The sequence below is a fragment of the Pholcus phalangioides genome, unplaced genomic scaffold, assembly GCF_987345545.1.
Source record: "Pholcus phalangioides strain wild (caught in Gottingen) unplaced genomic scaffold, Ppha-v1.0 ptg000011l_1, whole genome shotgun sequence".
NCBI lineage: Eukaryota > Metazoa > Arthropoda > Arachnida > Araneae > Pholcidae > Pholcus > Pholcus phalangioides.
In genome coordinates, this window is record NW_028301604.1 from 19,405,105 (window position 1) to 19,422,488 (window position 17,384).

Below are 17,384 nucleotides of genomic sequence, written 5' to 3' on the forward strand. Positions count from 1 at the left end.
CAAGTATTGTGAATTAAGTTAGGAAAAATATCAAAGGGCGCTTTTATGGAATGTGAGGACGGTGCATTAAAGTTCATACGACTTAATGGAAATAATACTTTGAAAATTTAGAGCCGTACTATCAAACAAGTTTGTTCAAGCACTTTATCTCCTCTTGATAATATTTTTGACAAGTGCCCCCTCAGCTAAGCATTTACTATATGTCCTGAGTGTTAACATATGGTAATTATTTCATGCACTCATACAGGCTAAACGCACAAAATATTTTTTCCCAATTTCAACCTGGATCAAAGCAGATAAAATTGCGTTATGAAAAGCTTTTAGTGAAAAACTCACATCCTGATGGTAAATCTCATTACTACGAGTACTATAAGAGAATGCACATAACGCCGCATAGATTCAACATTGAGAGTACTAGAATGATAGAAGAGTGAAATTTTATTATTTTCACTTTTATATATATACTCCAATATTTCCACTAATAGAGAAGTAAAACTTTTCCACGTAATACAAATTCTCTGAAACACTGAAACTTTATTTTTATTTTTAGTTTCCTTCATTTAAATGTAATATGGACGAGATCAACTTATTAGCTGATGATTTTAATGGTTTTTAATTACTTTGTTTTATTTTCAGGAGTCACAAAACGGGTCTTTTTATACTACTAATTTGGTGTATTATGGGGTATTCCAGATCTCAATTTCAGTATAACTATGGTAAGTGAATATTATCACTTCGTATCACTTCATTACATGGAATACAAAAATTTTTCATTGTGACTTGATTATTTTTTAAGTGACAAATCCACACACACACACACACACACACAGTATTACGCTGTCAGTAAACGTGAAATTCTAATGAATTCTTTAGTATCAGTACATCAATTTTGACAAGAATTTTTTAATTATTTATGTCAATAGTGTAAAAATTAGGATTATGATGAAGTAAAAGAAATAGAAACTTTTGCGCTATTAAAATTTCAGTAAAAAATTCATATACGAGGGTTGAAGCATATCCATGATAACATGATAACTATTTTTCTTTTTATGAAAAAAGTGAAGTGGGAATATGAAATTCTGAAATATAATAAAGAAAGACGATAATGAATATATATATATAGAGCCGTAAAGTGAACAAACAATGTAGGTCACGTGCAACAGAATATACTGTTTAGTAAAATTAAAAGATAAGTAAGAGTCGCGTCTAAAACATCAATTATTAGCTTAGACTCTTGCACTTCCTAGATCACAAACTTCCACAAATATTGCTGTGCATTCTTCAACAATGATAGAAAAGTAAGATGGCAAACAATAAATGCTATTTTTGCACTATTCGAATCTGCATAAATCATATAAATACCGTGTGTTCCCTGAAGTGCAACATCTCTCCTATATTTTTTTAAATACTGACGATTCTTTTCATGTAATATCATTCAGGGTACTTCATTTGCTTAATGTGACCTCCTCAAAGTTTTTCTCTTCTGAATATTTCAGTGCTTGCCTACTAACGGGTTAATTTGTATGTTTCGAAATTTCATGTCACTCTATACATTTACGTATACAGTACAGGGCCTTTCAAAAATAATGATCCGATTTAAAAAAATCATAACTATTAAGCTTTTAATCCGTTTTGATCGAATAATATATAGGTGGAAAGAAGAAAATCTTGAGTTTCACGCAGTTGCCGACAAGTAGCGCTAACGCTCTTCCTTCGCCCGCCACTTCAGTGTTTGTCAAGATGGCGACTGCACAACAGAAATTGTTTTGTGTTCTAAGCTTCGTGAAGTGTGAGTCCGTAACAACTGTTTATCCTGTTTTTCGTCGACAATACCCTGGTGTTGATCTTCGTACCGCTCAGAGCATTAGGCGATGGTATAAACAATTCCGAGACACGGGTTGTCAGTGTAAAGGGAAATCCCCTGGCCGTCCCCGCATGTCAGACGAAAATGTGGAGCGCATACGACAGAGTTTCGCACGTAGTCCACAGAAATCCACTCGCAGTGGATGCAAACATGCTCCCAAAAGATTGGGACGAATTTGGCTACCCTATAGACATATGCCGTGCATCCCAAGGTGGACATATTGAGTACCTTTAATTTGGTTTGTAAAAAACTTTATGATTAGCCATGTAGTATAAAAATCTTAAGTGTCTATATATTCAATATTTTTCGTAATATACGCATTTCAAATCGGGTGATTCTTTTTGAAACACCCTGTATATTTAGGAGTTCCAGCCAATTGGCCCTACCTTTAACTATAAATTTTGCGTCGTGAAATGATGCTACGAACCATCAACAATATAAAAGTGAACATATTTAAGTCTATGAATGCGTTACAAATTTTTCGCTACGATACAGAGAAAATGACTACCAAAGTGAGAATAACAGCAGTTATGGCGCGTTACATCATTGAGCATTAAAACTATTCCCATTGTTCTGTTCCCACTCGTGAGAAACTCGACAATTTTCAAAAAACAAAATCATAATGAAGGAACATTATTATACGAGGCACTAAACATTGACTTTGCAAAGACATGAATAGTGGGAGCTTATAATGGTGAAGCTATATCAGCATATTTTCAACCTTATATTAAGATTTACTTGGAATAGTGGGGAACATTATAGAAGGGAGAAGAAACATAACGAAATAATGTGAGAGCTGCTACGGTATGCTGTAATAAAACCGGGTAGGAACGATGACTTTAGAGACGGCCCATCGCTCATTAGGTCAGTAAAACCAGAGCCATTATTCACAGACGCGTCAAGTCACGTCTGCTTTCTTGGGTCGGTGGCCCGTGACTTATTACTCCCTAGATGTGATGTGAGTACGCATACGTCTCATGTTTCTGCTGTTTTTCTTCTTATTAGTGGCGTCAAGGCAATCCTAAATTGTCACAAAAGTTCTTGTAAGATGTTTGGGATTAGTATAATTTATTTAGATGCTGCACTTGGTTGTACACCATTGTGTCACTCTAGAGCCATATTAATTAGTACTACAGTGGAACCCCGTTTATACGACGTTGGCTTCGATCGCAATTCATTCCTACTCATTTTAATGTTAAATGTCTTTCATGAGTTTGAGCGCAACCTCAATTCATAAAGACGTCACTGAAATTATTGTTTTATGAATATTGTCACCTCAAAAACCATAATTTTTAGTATAATTGTAAACAGTTGTGAGAGAGATATTTAAGAATTTAGCAAGATGATGAACCCTTTAATGCGGTCTCTAAAAGGATTTGTTTATTGTCTGTTTTTGGGAATTATGGAAACGCGGCAAAGCCATAAGCAAAATAATTTTAATTTTTTGAAAGGCGACTATACTAGATGTTCCTTTATTTTCCACTATGTTTTACGCTTTCTTTCCCAGTGTTATTTCTGAAGCAGTAGAAAACAATGGTGAGACGTTAAAAAAATAACCGTTTGCAACAGGTCTGCTAATGAGACACATGTACAGTATCAGTTCACTCTTTCACTTCCAGTAGAATTTCCTTTTGGTTTTGGTATTTTACTAGTTGACTGCGTCAAATCAGATATTCTTAATTTAGAAAAAAAAGTGGAAAAAGCCTCTTTTTCACAAGGACGTATAATGAAAATTTAGACAATAATGCTGGACGTATAGAAAAGTGACTTTTCAGCGTTAAATGCAGAAAACCGTTTTACCAGCATTTAACACTGTTCTTTCCCTAACTCCCTCCGTTTTTAGAATTCGAATATCTCTGCGAATATTGCACTTGGAAACATGGAATTTTTTTGTTGGCATCAAGAGAGATAGGGCAACAACTTTTTAATTGGAAGTTGGAGCACAGGGAGATAATTTTGTTATACATTGTATTTTCACTCTCGAAACTGGTACAGCGTAATTTTCGAACACCTGTTCAGCATGTTTTAAATTGGAATCATACCTCTACGATGGATGGTTGATGAGATAAAGGTCATACTAGGACTCATAGGACACCCTGTATATATGAATTTATGAGTTTTAACACCCTGAGAAAGCTGGTTGAAGAATTGCTGCCTTTCAGCAAAATTATTCGCTGCTTTTCTAAGAATGGTGAACTTGCTTTATATGGCCATATTTAATGCATACACCATATATAATGCTCGCCGCGTAACAGAAGAAGCGGTGGATCGATTTTACGTCGAGGCAACAAACGTTCATCTTCTCAATCTCATCTCGGTGGCTCCAACCAAATTTCCAAAGAGAATTTAATCACCCGACAACTTTCTAAATATCGCTGGAAATATATTTCTTACGTGAAAAATTGAAAATTATCTCTAATAACGAACAATAACGAGAATAATATCCTTTTATAATATATTCTGTCTCGGCTCGATTGCTGTTATGGAAAGAATTCAAAATTCTTAAGTCTGTAAAATAAAAAAAAATCCTACACATTTTTAAATGGAAGGAAATGAAAAATGAAAACGGCTTAATTTTATTGCTTTCTCATTTCATTTGAACAAAAATCCACGTAGACTTGTGAAGACGAGTTCCATAATGACCTCAAAACAGAAACTTCAATTCACAAAAGCAGAGTAATTAAATGGAGTTTCGGAAAATTTTTCTTCAAATAATTTTGTCGCCGTTCCTTAAAAATCTGATGAATTATTCAGACATTGTAATTGTAGAACTCGTTGCAAGAGATGAAAAGCTGACGACATTTTTTTCTCGGTGAACAGTGAATTCAGAAAGTGGAACTGACCATCAGAGTGTTAAAAGTAAGAGAACAGAAAAACCGTCGACAGGCTTGAGCGACGTACACTTAAACTTCTGGACACGTAGGCTGCAAATTCCTGAAGCTCCTTATTGAAATACAAAGCTAGATTTTTTATTTATTTATTTTATATTATGTGGGAGTACTTTTATGGTAGAGTAAATGTGGAAGAAGAACGTTAATCTTCCTTTTTTTCCAGAAGATTATTCTCTTGCATCAAATACAATTTCCTGTCGAGTTCAACTACGCTTTAGTTCACTTTCAATAAGAGCTATTCATTTTCAATATTTTATTTAGATTTTGACAAACATTTCGCAACGATTCATTTCAATAAAAATGTAATTGATGAATAATTTTTATCATTTACGTGCGAAAATGTAAGAAATTTATGCGTTTCAAACTCTATAAGACAGAAGAAACTAGACATGAACATAAACGTGTACAAAAGAAATATCAGTGAAATTTCATAGCACTTACAGCACATATACAGGGTGATTCAGAAAAGATGGGAAGAACTTTAAGATAAAAAAAACACAAAAAAAATAATAATACTTATTTTTTATTTTTTTCTGTTTGCTTTTGTGTGTACTACCTCCCTCTTAAAGTTTTACTCATCTTTTCTGAATCACCCTGCAAATAGCCATTGTTTTTATTATTTCATTTAGTTTGACAGTTCTGAGGTTCGTTTAATTACATATATGTAGATCCTTTCCAAGGATGATTTCACTTTCCTCACGAAGGTTTCAACAGCTGGTTGATGCGAAGATGAATTTAGGAGAGAAGGAAAATTCACAACTTCCCTTGCGGTGAATCGCATCCACGTCCTCTCACTTGCCGGGTGACCGCACTAGACTACAAAGTCAACGAATATGTGTCTTTCCTTAGAGTTCGTATGCACAGAACGGGACCGTACATGGACGGTCAGAACTAACTGAGGGCAAAGCTCACAATTGCTGACACTGCCATCCGATAGAGACTTATCCAAGAATGATGTCTCTCTCTCCACTATCCATACGAAGGTTTTTAACAGCTGGCTGTGAAGATGATGTGAGCACATGCATTGTGAGCTTTACCCTGAGTTAGGTCCGACCATCTATGTACGGTTCACGTTCTGTGCACACGAACTCTAAGGTAAGACTGAGATTCGTTGGCTTTGTAGTGTAGTGCCCTAACTCGGCAAGTGAGAGGACGTGGATTCTATTCCCCGCAAGGGCAGTTGAATTTTCTTTCTTTCCTAAATTCATCAGCCAGCTTTTAAAAACCTTCATATGTAGGTGGGTGGGTTCCTTTTGTTGGTGGAATATACAGTAGACTCTCGGTAATCCGGCACATATCAGGCCAGGGTACGTTGGATTACGGGAAAGATTACTTATACCGAATTTAATTATTTAAACTACTGTACGCCAGAACTTTGTTAACAAAATGCCATATAAAGCCAAAAATGAATTGAACTTTAAATAAGAACTTGGAATATTTAAAAAAAAAATGTATAAATTTTTTCTACTGAAATGACTTTGCATAATGAATCTGTACATTTTTGTCGTAACAAAAAAATAATAATTATACCTGGTGATTGTATTAGTCCGTTGGATTAAAAAAAAGAAACTAGGGGTGCACGGGGCGAGGCATATTCATTGGCAAGGTCAACCAACTTTCCTCTTTTCTCACGCTTTTTAATAATCTCATTTCTTTTGAATGGGAGTTAATGTTTTATGCTATTCCATACACAAGAGGAACAACAGACATGCAGACAAGACGCTCACAAATGAAAGATACTGACAATCAAAGTAAAAACTAAACTGACAGGATGGGTGGGTGTGTTAGAATACAGAATATTTTGTTTGGTATATTGTTTTTCCCTGAGCAGCAGACGCACGCAAAGACATGTGGTGGCATTTTCGAAATTTTCCACATCCACAAGAAGCTAACACTCTTCATAGATGAGATCTTTATATGGGGCATATAGTATATAGTCCCTTGAGGATATGTATACATTTTTTTTTCATTTGTCTTCGTGTTTTTATCTAGTTCGTGTATTTATGGACGGAAGTTAACACGCGTATGTTTTTCCTAAAAGAAAATGATCCGGCAAGGGAACAGAAGAACCGGCAAGAAAACGCCTGATTACTGGATGGGCCGGATTAGCTTACGGTGGAATTATCGAGAGTCTACTGTACTACATTTTTACCACATATGAAAATCTAAAAATCCCCTCACTGCTGAGTTTTTTGAAAGTTTTCGGGCTTCTCAACTATCGTGTCTTATTTTTCCAGGAGTTAAGTTTAATATTAATTACGTCCCGGTAAATCAATCAATAGGTATTCGTATAGAACGGTAATTAAGATGCTTACTTTTTAATTATGAATCTGTCGTGTGCAAATTAATTAGACCACCATTTTAATTCATAAAAATTCCTAGCTTGTGAGACATTAAGCAAAAAAAAAAAAAAAAACGGCGAATCATTAGCAACACATCGTTAATAACTTTAGCAATTTCTTTTTCCTACGGGCTGGTCGTATAAAATTCATGTCCTAGGGTAAAAATGCAATCAGAAAAACAAATTTTGTCTTTTCCTAGGTATCAAAGTTCTTGTTAGTCTCCAGTAATTCAATATTAACATACTATTAGATGGAAACTGATACAAACTTGAAAATAAAAATGTCTATTAATCCCTCCTCTGATTATTTTTAAAATCACCCACAGGCTATAAATGTAAAAAATTAAGCCAGATTCATTTCATCGCATTGATATATAATCACATTCTAATCATTTAATAAAAATACTTTTTGTAATGCTCATCCAAGTTCAAGGATACCAAGCCGATTCTGTAAGCATAAGTACTTGGCCTGACACACACACACACACACACACATCCTTTAACTCAGTATTAAAAATTTGTTCGTAAGTAAAGCTTTCACATTCAGGAAAAAAAAACAAATAAGAAGTTTGTTATTCTCGTGTTCTTTACCAGGTAAAAATAAACGAGTTTTACACGAAATTTCTTTTGAGTTAACAGCAAAAATACTTTCGTGCAAAGAGAAACGCCATGTCTTGTATTTTTAAAACAAGGGACACCTACGGTAAGTGTGGAAACATTACTGGACTTGGTATTCATAACAAACTCCGTATCTTTCTATGGATACGTTTTCTATTACGTGCTGCGTGTTTGGTGATATACGTATTTGTTTATATGTGAGTTCACGTGCGAGTTGTGGGAAACGCAATTGAATGCACGCTGATATGCTATACATTTTATGAGAGAAATTTTCAGGTGATGTGTGGTACTAATTCAATAGGAAAGTATTTTCTAAGAAAAAACATTTACCCACTTTTTAACCCTTTAAGCAGCCCACTAAACCCCCTTCAAAATTCCATATCTTTTTTAATAGATTAGACTTTATTCCAATTTTCAGCTGGTGTAAACTAAGAGGTATAGGGGAAAAGTGTTTGATTGAGAAATCAACTTTCCATAATATCTGGGCTTGTCAATGCTATAGTACGACGCTGTTAATGGGGGAGATATCTCGTCCAATGCCGCTTAAAGGGTTTAAGAAATGCTTCATTTGGTTAATTACATCTTCATTGACCGTGGTCACAACAAAAAATGACTCGTGTAATTTAACGGGAAAAGTAACTGTATTGTCTTTAGTTATTATCTGTTATTTGTTGCTCATACATATGTATATAACAATGTTGCTAATAACTTTGGGAATTAAATAAGATTTGGAACGATTAGTTTATGGTTGGGAACCATAAAGACCCCCCCCCCTCCCCTCACTTGCATAGATGATCTCCAATAAGTGTATGTCTTCCTTAATATTATTTCGAGTTCTTGGTTAAATTTTTCAAATTTTTCATTACAGATAGTAGCAGGTCTCTTTTGCTAAAATGTTACCAAGTAGTTTGGAAATGTGATCTCATTAAAGAAATAGCAGGAATGGCATTCGATAATGCTCCTTTCTATTTTTAGGATCTACCAAGCAGGATCGTTTTCCTCGATTGTTTCCTAATTTTCTGGAAGCTTTAAGAAACCTCGGTTATTCCGTTCCATTAGTTGAATGTCTCTCTACTTCACCACGCTTTTATAAAATATTCACGACAGGCATTCTTATCCTTTATTCTTCGACATGAAGATCGCGTGTCTGGGCTTGTTTAACGAATGTGAGAAGTTTAATCATGGAAAAAAAGCCACGCTCATGCTTTGAAACAAATAGCGATTGCGTAAAAGTTGATGTTTATTAATTCAGGGTACCACAGTAAAGTCTCTATAAGCCTTCATTAAAAAAACAACACACGGTATTGTTATATAATTTGGGGGCTTCATCTGACATCAAAATCAAAAACTGAAATGTGACGGGTGTTTTTAAAATATGTCTGTACAGTATACAGACAGACAGACATGACCGATGATCGCCCAGAGAGACCATCTTGGGATGGTTTGTGCTCTTTCCCAAAGGGATGGACGTTCTCGGAGGGCTATACAGTATATAGGGTGTCCACTCTTATTGTTGTCCAATGGCTATTTCTTGAACCGTTGGTCTTAGAGATAGCTTTCAATTAGAAAATAAATGTTTCAAATGATGTCGCCCATGAATTTAAGTGCCGTTCAACTAAAAAGTTATTAATTAAAAAGTTACAAAATTTAAATTTTTATACGGTCCCTCTGTCCACTAAATTTCAATTAGAAAGTTGTTGTCCTGTCTCTCTTGAGGCCAACAAAAACTTTTCCATGTTTCTAAGTGAAATTTTTGGTGAGATATTTGAATTCAAAATCAGAAAAAAATTATAAAAGAGCAGGAAAAACTAACGGACAACGCTCTTTACCCTCATTTATGCTGGAAATTTTTCTGTTGGCTTCATGAGAGACAGGGAAACAACTTTCTAATTAGGTTTTTAAGGACAAAAAGGACCGTATAAAAATTTAAATTTTGTAATTTTTTTATTCATTTTTTTTAAATTTATTTTAAACGACATTTGAGATGAGAGACGGTATCATCTGAAACATTTTTTCTAATAGAAATTTGCCTCTAAAACCAACTGTTCAGGAAATAGCCATTGGATAACGATAACAGTGGACACTGCATATACAAGGTGAAAACATAACTTCATTTTAGCTCGAATAACTCATTAACCGTTGATTAGAGAAAGAAACTTTCAATTAAAAATATATTCGAATAACATGTTCATTTCAGACACGTCATTTATATTACTAAAGGCCGTATACGTACAGACAATTGTTTATACGCGGTCCCCAAATATTAAAAGGTAATATATTCACATAAGTTTTCATTTTCTTACTAAATGAAATATAAATAGAATATTGAAACTAATGTTGCAGCCCATATATCGTACTCAAAACTAAATTTTCACGGCTTCTTACTTCTAAGAAAACTTATGAGTTCTAAAACTGAGAATTGAGTTCAATTTTAAAATTATTATTGCCATGACGAAAAACCCTCAAGAAATTTCCGCGTTTACACAGAGAAATCGGCACTTTTAACATTGATTTCTACGGCGATCATTTATTTGTACCTTTGTAAATAGACGTGATTGTGATGATTATGACGTCCATTCGATGATCCTCATTGGCTTGTGCAATACATTAGATTAATTGTTATAGCCACTGGAAACCCTAAGCAGACTCATCCGCCATATATGTGCAAAGTGTGGCGACAATATTATCGCTGCACCCAATAGCTGTTCCTTATGGCTTTTTTTTCAAGATTAGACGTCACTATGAGCAAAAAATTGGGATAGGCGGTGTCATAGACACGGCACCAAGTTCTGATGTGAATACGTTTTTTGTGTCTTGAATCGCGTGTTAGGTACTGACGAAATGAAATTATTTCGTTATCATCGGCTTTGTCTTTGGAATAGTTTGAACTTGGAATACCAGACAAATACTTACATTTATATTCCTTACGGAACCTCTAAGGTAAAGGGCATCTGTGCAAAAAGTAGCAACAGCCTCCCATAGCCAACCAATATATCTACCCCCCCCACCTAACAAACATGAGAACACTTTTTCAAAGTATATGGGGTAAAAAAGAAGAGAAAAACGAAAATATATTATACAAACTAACACAAAACAATGAAAAAATTAAACATCTGTGGTAAGCACAATGCACGTCACAGGGCCACGGGGCCTGATATCTGACGATATCATTGCTGTTTTACCTTGCGTTAGGTACTTCTTAAGATATGAGCGTTTAAAGGATTTCGCCACGCGACTTTTTGCGAATGAACCATCCCAATATCGTCAGTTGATTTAAAAGACGTAGGAGAGAGAGCGGGGTAATGCCGAACACTTATGGGAAATCTCTAATTACTGAATTATTTGAAATAGTTCATGAAAGAATTTACTATAGGTACCCTGTTTCATTACCTACTAAAAACCACAAAACATTTGACATTATAAAGATTTCATATACATTTTTTTTGTAAGAGCTTACACTGTTCGGAATCGCCCCTTGGGTCGGGGCAATACCGAACGGAGTCAGCTAAGTAAGAAATGTAGCTTCCGTTACGTAGTTTTTTATAAAATTAATTAATTTAATTATGTAAATCACATAATCAACTCTAGAATCAATTGTTCCTGTGGAAATATACAACTAAGATGAACATAAAACTAGTAATTATTTTCAATGGATATGAATACTTTTCATGTTCTAAAAATTTAAGTAACATTTGTATTTATGTTCTTAAAAAATAGCAAAAATATAACATCAACAGCAGAGTTGAAACTGGCTTAGAACCTAACGCTGCTTATAAAAATTACAAATAAAAATTTCTGCAGTCTCTGCACTCTGAGCTCATCCACCCAGAACACAAACGACACCTAAACCAGAGTTCTTTGTTCTTACCGAATTCACCACATGTAAGACAAATGTCGTTTGAGTTAGACACCTCTCTTGAAGTGCCGTATTTTACTTATTCCTTATTCAAATTAGCACCAATTTACTAACGAAAGTTCCGAAAAAAAATTGTTTTTTACACGCCACTCGCAATAACACAGTTAGAAAGGAATTCGCCCACTCAATGAGTTTACGGTGAACGCCGTCAGGCTGCAACACTCTAATCAGAACCCTCTAGATTTAAACAGTGACCGAGAACAACGGTGTTTGGAATTCCCGACACTGTTCGGTATAATAACCCCGCTCTCCCCTATTCATGTCAAAAAATGATTTTTTTCACCTTAAAATGGATGATGATGAGTTCGCTAGGTATTTCACAGTTGCATTAGTCGTGGCCATTATATTACTGGTTTAAAACAGTGGAGCCATAAAGATGCTAAAATATGCAGATAAACACTCTATCATACTTTGTGATTTCATCTCTCTTCTGGGGATCCAAATTTTTTTGCTTTTAATGTGTAAAATTGAGTTTTAATGATTGTGAAATTAACTTATATATTACGAGACATAAAAAAAACCAAAGTATTTTTATTCTATCTCTACATGAATTTTTTACTTGTGCCTACACGAATGTGATATACATGTGTAAGATGTTGATCGATTATTTTCTTCAATAGAAATTCAAGATTTAACTGTTGAGCCCGGCTACCGAACCGCAAAATTGACTTGGAGTTATCCAAGAGGACCAGAACCATCTGGGTTCCTCGTTGATGTTTGTGAAAGAACGCCATGGAGGTCCAAAGACCCATGTAGGTCTCGTTTGCTATCATTTGACATCTCCAAACAGAAAACAAATATCCATGATGTGCTGAAGAGATCCGGAAGGCGTCGGTATGAAGCGGACCTGTATCAATTAAGGATGCAAACAAATTATTCTTTTACTGTAGAACCCAGTGTTCCATTCAGAACACTCACCTACGGTAACAAGGACTTCAGTAGAACAAAAAATAAGAAAAATATTGAAGGAACTACGTTTGGCTGTAAGTATGTGATTCCCATGTACAGAAACATTAGCTTTAATAATCGCAGATGTTCAGTTAAACTGTTATCAAGTTAAACTTTTGCTAGAAACCTTGTAAAATTCAGATCACCACTCTGCTCTAGGTCACCCATATTTTCAAATTACAAACTACGGACATTCATGATAAAGACGAATGCGGAATATCCAGCCAATCATAGCCAAATAAACTCCAGCAGTCAGTTAAATTACCCGTTCACCCCTATTAAAGCAAGTCTCCAATTTGAAATCGATCGAGGTATGCGATACTTCAGAAAATACAGCATTTCGCTTAATCTATAAAAGTACGGTGCAGTCACAGTCAGGATGCTCAAAATAATGACTGTCCGCCAAGGCCTTGGCGAGAGGGAGGGACCAGAGGGGTTCGACCTCCCTGCAATGTCAGAAAAAACCTTCCATAACAGTAAACTGGTACAGGGTAACTTTTGAATGCCTATTGAGAATTTTATAAATTGGAATCGTACATCTACGACGGACGGTTGATGAGATAAAGGCCATGGTAGCACTTACAGGGCACCCTGTATAACGATTTCTGAATAAGTCACGTTTGGAAATGAAAATGAAAGAAAAATGATGCATTTTTTATCACATGAGAAAAATAATCCCAAAGATTTGCTTTGAAGGAGTTTTTTCCTTAATTGAGTATTTCGAACATAAAAATAACTCTACGGGTACATTTCTACGTCACTGGTTTCCAAAATGTTATCCGTGGACCCCCTAGGTTGCTCAAGTAGATGCTAACTGGTGTACGCACTAGATGTGTTCCAGAAAAGAACAAAGAAGAATTTATGGTTAGAATTTGGCAAGTAGTTATGTCATAGACCCTAGAGTTTCCTTTTTTTTCATGCTGTTGTGACTAAAAGTTCCCGAGTAAGCACTAGTTGAAAATACTGCCCTAGATATAAAACAAAAAATAGCTGATTATATCGGAGGAGGTGAATCTGCTCTGAAGAATATATGTTCGAGGATATACTGCGCAGCTGTTCGCATTTTTCTTCATGAAATTTTTGAATGAAATTAACAATATGGAAAATCACAAATAAAGTTTTTCACGAAAAAATTCACATATCTTTAATGCGAAATAAATGTTACGTGCTACAAAACAACCTCTTCTAATTGATTATAAAGTAACATGAGCTGTTATAATTATACAACCAATCAGAATATTTAGTATATGTTTCAGAAATACTGAACCTCTCCTAACAACGGTAACCTCACAATAATGGTAACATTTGCTCGGTCTCTTTGAAAGCCATTGTTGAGAGGGTTCACTGTATATGAAATGACATGGTCTGTTGTTCTATTGGTTTGATCCCCTCCCCCACCGAAACAAATTTCTATCTATGGCCCCGCTGTTCATTCTGAACACAGACGTCATGTAGTTATTTCCTGTCTGTCCCTCTCACTGGCATGCAGGTATTGTCGAGGGTTACCAGATTTGAAAAATGAGGAAGGGAGATGTATGCCAGTGTGCACAAGCCCTTGACGTAATTTTCCCAATTTTTACAACAGATGGCGCCACTTTTCCTCCGAAAAAAACAAGGGTCACAATAAGTACCAACGAAAAGTAACCAACCACCACAATAATTTTTCCCAATCAAAACAGAACCTCTATGTATGTAACTGAAATTGAATAAATTCGGTAATTATGCATAGTTACCTACCATTATTGTAAGTTTGATAAATTTTGTTTTTCACATTTACCGGTGATTATGTGTAATCTTCAGCTCTCGTATTGGTAAATATGATAAATCGTCAATAAAGTATTTAAATTTATCTCCTAACCAGAACATGGCCCACCGCTGTCTCAACGGAATTGTACGCGATTCAGAATTGACGGCATGAGGACATACATTGAATAATACAATTACATTGTATATCGACAAATCCTTGGGAGGATACTAAGCCGACATACAAAGTTTATTGGAGTGGGGGGCAAGCAGCCTGAGTCATGAGGTTCCGGTATCTATGTCGAACATAGTATAAATAAGTTGAACCTCTACCGATGTACAGAGAAACACAATATATATTGAGATAATCGAATTTGACTCAAAATAACAATTTAGAACTCAAAAGAGAGACAAACTGAGCATTTTTTACGGAAATAAGAGGGCAGCCGAAAAATATTTTGCAGGAACGGAATGCCCTGTAAAAAAGTAAGACATAGTTTTCTTTTTAAAATTCGTAGAGCGGCACGTGCATCGAAAATAATCTTGATTGTGGCATGGCTTTGGCAATGGTTGGCCACCCCGGCAGCAAAGGTTAGTCCATTGAAAGTACTACGCTCTTCTTATATGAGCTGTAAGGCCAAATGTGGTCCAGGCTCTGCTCCATACGGAATATAAGCACATTACCCCGAAAGGTTGGACCATAGTCTTATATGATCTGGTCAAATAATTCGTCTCATACATGTAGATGGCAAAAAGATGTTCTCCAAAAAGATCATAACCCCATCAAAAACATTTCGTGTAAAAAATGTAGCCAAATCTCGAGATTCTTTACCCTCAAAAAGTTGCGATATGTGATGTAGAGCCAAATCAAATGCTATCATTAACTGCGACACTTTTTGATTCACAAATCACTCCAAGGCTCTGCACAATAGTTTCCTAAACTTTTTGTTCCATCGCCCCCTTCAATAGAAAATTTTGTCTCACTGCCCACAACTCAAGCGAACCCATAGGATCCTATGTTATAAAATTAGATTCTATCGCACTCCCCCCCCCCCCCCCCGCGGACCATTCCATCACCCACCGGGGGCGATATTTCCCACTTTGGGAAACACTGATCTACACCTTCAGTTGAAGAACATTTTGGGACTTGGCAATTACGCAGCACATATTGCAATTTACCATGTTATGTAAAATCAAGTCTGCGCTATAAATACACATATCCTTACGTAAACAGTACTTGATGGAATTTTATCATGGCGTGAATAATAAAACTTAACTACGGCCGACAAATTTTCGTGCTGCGTAATTGCCAAGTCAAAAGATGTTCTTCAACTAAAGATGTAGAGCTTTGGAGTGATTTGTGAATCAGTGTCGCAGTTAATAACAGCATTTTATTCGGCTCTACATTAGATATCAACTTTTTACGGGTAAAGAACCTCGAAACTTTGCTACATTTTTTTTTTACATGAAATGTTTTTGATGGGATTTCACTTGTTTTTGTAAGTACATCGACTCGGCTGGGGAGCTGCCGTGCCCCCCCCCCCAGATTTGAGTTCAAATTCTCAAAAATTAATGATAAAAAGGAAAATCAAAGTTTGAATTTTCGAAATGCTCTAGAATGTCAAGTTCCTGAGCAACTTCAATACGGAGATATGAGGATCTCAAAAGTGTACCTAAAGTTGGTTCTAGAAAAGGATGTTACGGCCTTCGTTCGATCGATGTTCGATCTTCGTTCCGATTCTTAGAAGCGCTGGGGTTGCATGTCAAATTCCGAGCGCACTTTGCTAGTGAAAGTCCAACAGCTGCTACTGGTTTCTTTCGCAATATCGACAACTTGAAATGGCTTTGCAGGATTTCGTGCATGCACCTCGTTATTGACACTCCGTCCCGTAAGCAGTTTCGAAGTTCGTATGATCATCTATTCGGATTCTCTGTCTCTCCTCCATCCCCCTTCTCTCATATGTGATCTGTAAGACCAGCCGTGGTCCAGGCTCTGTCCCATGAGGGATATAAGCCTTTTACCCCTCATATGTGATCTGGTCAGTTAATTTCTCATACATGCAGATGGAAAAGATATTCTAGAATATAATCGCAGAATGATGTGCTGAGAGAACGTACGCAGTGGAAAACATCCGTCTTTTTTATTAAAAAAAATAAGCTACAAATTTTGATTCTCATGGGGCTTTTTAAAAAAAAGTATAATCGTTTAAAATTTACAAGAAACATAGCCCCACGGTAACCAATAATTTGCCACAACCACACCCTTCACCAGTGGAATTACAGCTCCATTGGCGATAATCGGTTTTATAATTATGCGACAATCGTTCTTGCGAGTAGGTAGCCGCATTCGTTCCTGGACGGCCACCTTCGTTCCGATTCTTAGAAGTGATGGGCTTTCACTTCAAATTCAGAACGCACTTTACTGGCGCAAGTCCAACAGCTGCTACTAGTTCATTTTCGTAACCTCGATAAATTCAAATAGCTTTACATGATTTCGTGCATACACCTCCTTACTGACACTCCGTCCCATAACTAGTTTCGAAGTTCGTATCATCATCTATTTCGATCCTCTGTCTCTTCCCTCTTCCTTCTCTTACATGATCTGGTCAGCGAATGTCTCATGCATGCAGATGGAAGATATTCTAGAATATAATCGTAGAATTGTCACACTGAAAACGTTCGTCTACGCTTATTTTTAATGCATTTTTTATAGTTAAAAATATTAAAACTTCTAAACGTTCTGATTCTCGTGGGGCTTCTCAAAACAAATTGTAGTATAATCGTTTAAATTTGCAAGAAACAGAGCCCCACAGTAACCAATAATTTGAGGCAACAATTGGGAACTGGTAAGAAGCGTTTTAAAGTTATGCAACGACTTTCACTTTCATTTGCGTGCGGCCGTCCGTCCGTCTTTGTTCTTGTTGAAATGGCAGCCACTAGCGTAGCAGACCTGTGCAGCTGTTTTCGATCTGAACCCACTTTGCTAGCGCACGTCTAATAGCTGCTACTGGTTTACTTTCGTAACGTTGTCTTCAAATAGCTTTGCATGATTTCTTGAATATT

The 17,384-nt window shown here is 36.0% G+C and overlaps 1 protein-coding gene across 1 annotated transcript in view; it reads left to right on the plus strand.

Moving 5' to 3' along the window:
• The window catches only part of LOC149080183 (uncharacterized), a 44,222-nt gene that overhangs the window by 4,903 nt on the left and 21,935 nt on the right, over window positions 1–17,384 (plus strand). The window contains exons 2-3 of the mRNA XM_089239223.1: window positions 637–716; window positions 12,251–12,613. Of these exons, the coding sequence (XP_089095349.1) occupies window positions 637–716; window positions 12,251–12,613 (443 nt within the window). The remainder of the gene's footprint in view (window positions 1–636; window positions 717–12,250; window positions 12,614–17,384) is intronic.